Below are 3,794 nucleotides of genomic sequence, written 5' to 3' on the forward strand. Positions count from 1 at the left end.
TTTTATCTTTTCAATACAATGAAACGCAAGCTTTGCATTTTCTTGAAAAAAAAATATATGGTTTACCTTTCAAGAAAAAAGTATGAGTCAGCGGAATACCAAGAAAACGATAGCAGAACAGTATACATCAAAACTTGAGAGCCTCAACAAGTCAACTAGCATTCTGACAGTCGAGATCTATTAACCAGCATACCTTGTTCACGTAATGAATAAGTCTATCCATATTCCGGAACCAGGATTCAGCATACTGATAATTAAAATCATCACCCATGGTCCACATTATGTGGTTTGTACGCGTAACGTTTGCCTGATTAATAGAAACACCAGAAGTCAGATCCAGGTTTTTGTTCAAAATCTACTTCTGAATTGGTCGAGTAAACCAAAAGCTTTTACAACAAATGAAAGTTTACCTGTGCTATGGCTGCAGAAACAAAATCATTAACGCGTTGTTCAACATTAGTGTCAAACAGCAACGGGTCGTCCTACAAATGATTGTTATTGAATATTAAATATGTTAGAGTTTCTTCCAAGAACTAGAGGTCACTGAAACTGCTTGCCTAAAGCCATTTACCTGAACAGGTGTCATGTCATTCAAAACTTCAAAACTAAACCCATCGGGAGGGCTATAATGGACAGGAAATGCATTCGTAAAGATCTGCAGTTCAGTCATACATTTAAATGAACAGAATACAGGCCACTATTTTCAACATAATCATACATGCTGATGAATAGAATGCATATAATTATTTGCAACACAAGAATACTATGTAGTAACCTGAGAAGATGAACCAAATGTTCTTGAGCCCTGCCATATAACTTCCCGGCCTTTATCGTCTTTACGCTTTGCCCTATCTTGGTAATCAATTCTTGCAAAGTGCACAGAATCAAAACCAAGCTACAGTTATAACAACAAAAAAGCAAATATAAAATCTCCACATTATAGGAATGTTCCAGGAAGAGATATAAGATCACAGATAAAATTATGAAACAAGATTAAATGTTTTTCAATCAGTCGTCATATCACAACATAAAACTGAGCAGTAAACTTTACCAGCATAAGCAGGAGGACCTGTAACTCCAGACTAGTAAATGAAAATTAACTAGTGCTGGTCTAATGGTAAAGGGAGACCATGATGCTACCAAGTTGACAAACCACTAATGAAGTTTAATCAGACCCACCTACTCAATCTTGCCCCACTTTACCATGACTCCGATCAAAGATCTGTTTAGCTATTAACCAAACCATATAAAAATGAGAGATTAAACAAGGGACTACGTTTGTAACTAAATTATCTCCTGGAAGAAATCTCAACCATGACAATCCACCTGGAAAAAACTGGAGTTTTCAAATCCTGTTGTATTTACCTCTTGTTTTGCAAAAATATGTCGAACTTAGAGGAATCAGATTGCAGTGAACTGAGATGTGAAAAAAAATCAGTCCAACTGTATAATTTATAGGCATGCGGCATGCTTACTATACTGAATTCACATTATCCTTCTGAGAGCAGAGGCAAGATGCTAACACAAAAAGGCTACTAAGTTCTGATGTTCCGAGGAACAGTCATGTTTTGGTACTACAATAATATAGCAAAAGACATTACAAAATACTGAATGCTCAGATCGGACTGTGACTTCAGTCAAATCAAGGCAAGACGAAATCACTAGAATCACTTACATAGACAAACTACACTTCCAATATACATCCATCTATGCATATGAAGCAAAATTATTATACTTGCCTAATAAAATAGAGCATCTTGATTTCAACAAAATCTTAAGGAGAACTGCACACAACTACATTTGCATAAATGCATGCCCATCTAGATCTTGATGCCAATAGAATGCAGGGCTTCAATAGAGTTGTATCTTCTACTTGGTCCATGTGTCATTTTATACTAGTAATCTAGTACTTCAATGCTTTCAGAACAATTTGGAAATGTGATGTTAACATTACCTCTGTTCCTAGCAAATAAGCTTGCACAGCAGAATGACCGAAAGGATCGATTTGCCAGCCAGCTCTTGGAGTCTTGTTGAATTGTTTTTTAATCACCCGATGACCAAGTGTGGTCTGATCAATCATGTCAATATAATGGGTGGCAGCTTCATCATGCATACACCACCCACCATTTCTGAATCGTAATATCCAAAGTTTATCGAAATTATATATTATATATATGCTTATTTATTTATAAAAGATCCAAGGAAATAATGAAATCACATTACATACATGAACTCGAGCTGACCAGAATCAACTAGCTTGTGCACTATGGCCTGCATTTTTGGGCTTTTCTCTACCCACCACCTTTGGAAGAAGGCCTAAATGCAAAAGACATAAGTCATATTCAGAGTTATGAAGATTTAATATAACTTATCAAGTAACATAAAGAGAGAAACAATTTTCTGGCCAACAATTTTCTATGTAACTTCCACAAGAGACATTGTACTCCATATATACCATGTCGCTGGATGCCGCGGCTGATTCATACGGCCAATCATTACAAGCCAACTGAAGGATGAACAGTCCTATATATAGAATCGTCGAGCAAGATATGGTCATTATAATATCGTTTCCGGATAAGCTGATCACGTGAACGGTGTGGCCCCACCACCGAATTAACTAGATGGGGTTGCCGGCCGACTTGCACTGAAACAGTGGGTTTGATTCGTGCTCTTTTAAAACGAGACCACCCATCCGTGACACAAGCAAGCAAGCAGCAATGACTGTTCAATCATTACTGTGTTCAACTTCAATCACGACGACGAGGTAAAAGAAGATATTTCCGTGGGCAAGGTAAAGTGGAGACAGAAACAAGGGAAGAAACGTCCAAAGCAAAAGGGAGGAAAATTCGACGGGGAATTTGGGCGAGCACGTGACCTGCTCCGCGACGACGAACTTGCGGCCAGGGTCCCTCGCCAGTGCGTCCACCACGGAGTCCAGCGTGTTCATCACGCACGCGCCCTGCAGCAATGCACGCAGACGGGAGAAATCACGAACCGCGGCCATGGAAGACGGCGAGCGATAGCGGGCGCGCGGGAGGGAGGGAGGCGGCGCACCTGGATGGAGTTGTTGGACCCGACGTAGTACTGGTCGACGGTCTTGAGCCAGCCGACGTCGTCGTGGGAGTGCGGCACCAGGTGCACGTTCAGCAGCCCGGCCACCGTCCCCGCGCTCGTGTTGTACGCCACGTACCCGTGCGCCTCCCTCGCCGCCGCCACGGCGGCGAGCAGAACCAGCAGGACCAGCGGCAGCGCCATGGCTCGAGTCCTCGGTGCCTCCGTGCGAAATGGTCAGCCTCGCTCGCTTCGTTCCCTCGGGAGTGGGGCGGCGGAGTGGCCTAAATACACGGGTGGGGCGTGCGCTGGCTGGCCGGCCGGCTGGCGGGCATTTGTGCCTTTGTGGAATGTCGGTTTATTTTACTATGGAGTCGCCGGCAGTCAAGGAAAGGGCGCTGCCACCGATAGCAGGTCCATGCGTGTGTACGAAACCGAAAGAGTAAACTACCGGTGTCTTCGATTGAAATTTTGGAAGATCAATTCATTGATTTTTTTCCCAATCGGAAATATTTGGTCCATGGGAATGGATTCATCAAAGATTTCAATGTAGTACTCCCTAATTTCCGATTAGGCTTATATCTTACTTAGACACATGGAATTAATTGTTATATCGGAAATCTTTGGTTCATAGGAATGGATTCATCAAAGATTTCAATGTAGTACTCTCTAATTTTTTATTAGGCTTATATCTTATTTAGACGCATGGAATTAATTGTTATATCAGAAATCTTTGGTTCATG

The 3,794-nt window shown here is 41.7% G+C and overlaps 1 protein-coding gene across 1 annotated transcript in view; it reads right to left on the minus strand.

Moving 5' to 3' along the window:
• LOC119364660 (alpha-mannosidase-like) overlaps positions 1 to 3,371 on the minus strand; it is a 12,947-nt gene extending 9,576 nt beyond the window's left edge. Inside the window, exons 1-8 of the mRNA XM_037630151.1 lie at positions 3,055 to 3,371; positions 2,876 to 2,959; positions 2,228 to 2,316; positions 1,955 to 2,129; positions 776 to 895; positions 572 to 655; positions 411 to 482; positions 194 to 307 (exon numbers count right to left, since the gene is read on the minus strand). Coding sequence (XP_037486048.1) covers positions 194 to 307; positions 411 to 482; positions 572 to 655; positions 776 to 895; positions 1,955 to 2,129; positions 2,228 to 2,316; positions 2,876 to 2,959; positions 3,055 to 3,255 — 939 coding nt within the window. The 5' untranslated portion in view covers positions 3,256 to 3,371. The remainder of the gene's footprint in view (positions 1 to 193; positions 308 to 410; positions 483 to 571; positions 656 to 775; positions 896 to 1,954; positions 2,130 to 2,227; positions 2,317 to 2,875; positions 2,960 to 3,054) is intronic.
• Positions 3,372 to 3,794: the final 423 nt, after the last annotated feature.

The sequence above is a fragment of the Triticum dicoccoides genome, chromosome 1A (genome assembly GCF_002162155.2).
Source record: "Triticum dicoccoides isolate Atlit2015 ecotype Zavitan chromosome 1A, WEW_v2.0, whole genome shotgun sequence".
Lineage (NCBI taxonomy): Eukaryota > Viridiplantae > Streptophyta > Magnoliopsida > Poales > Poaceae > Triticum > Triticum dicoccoides.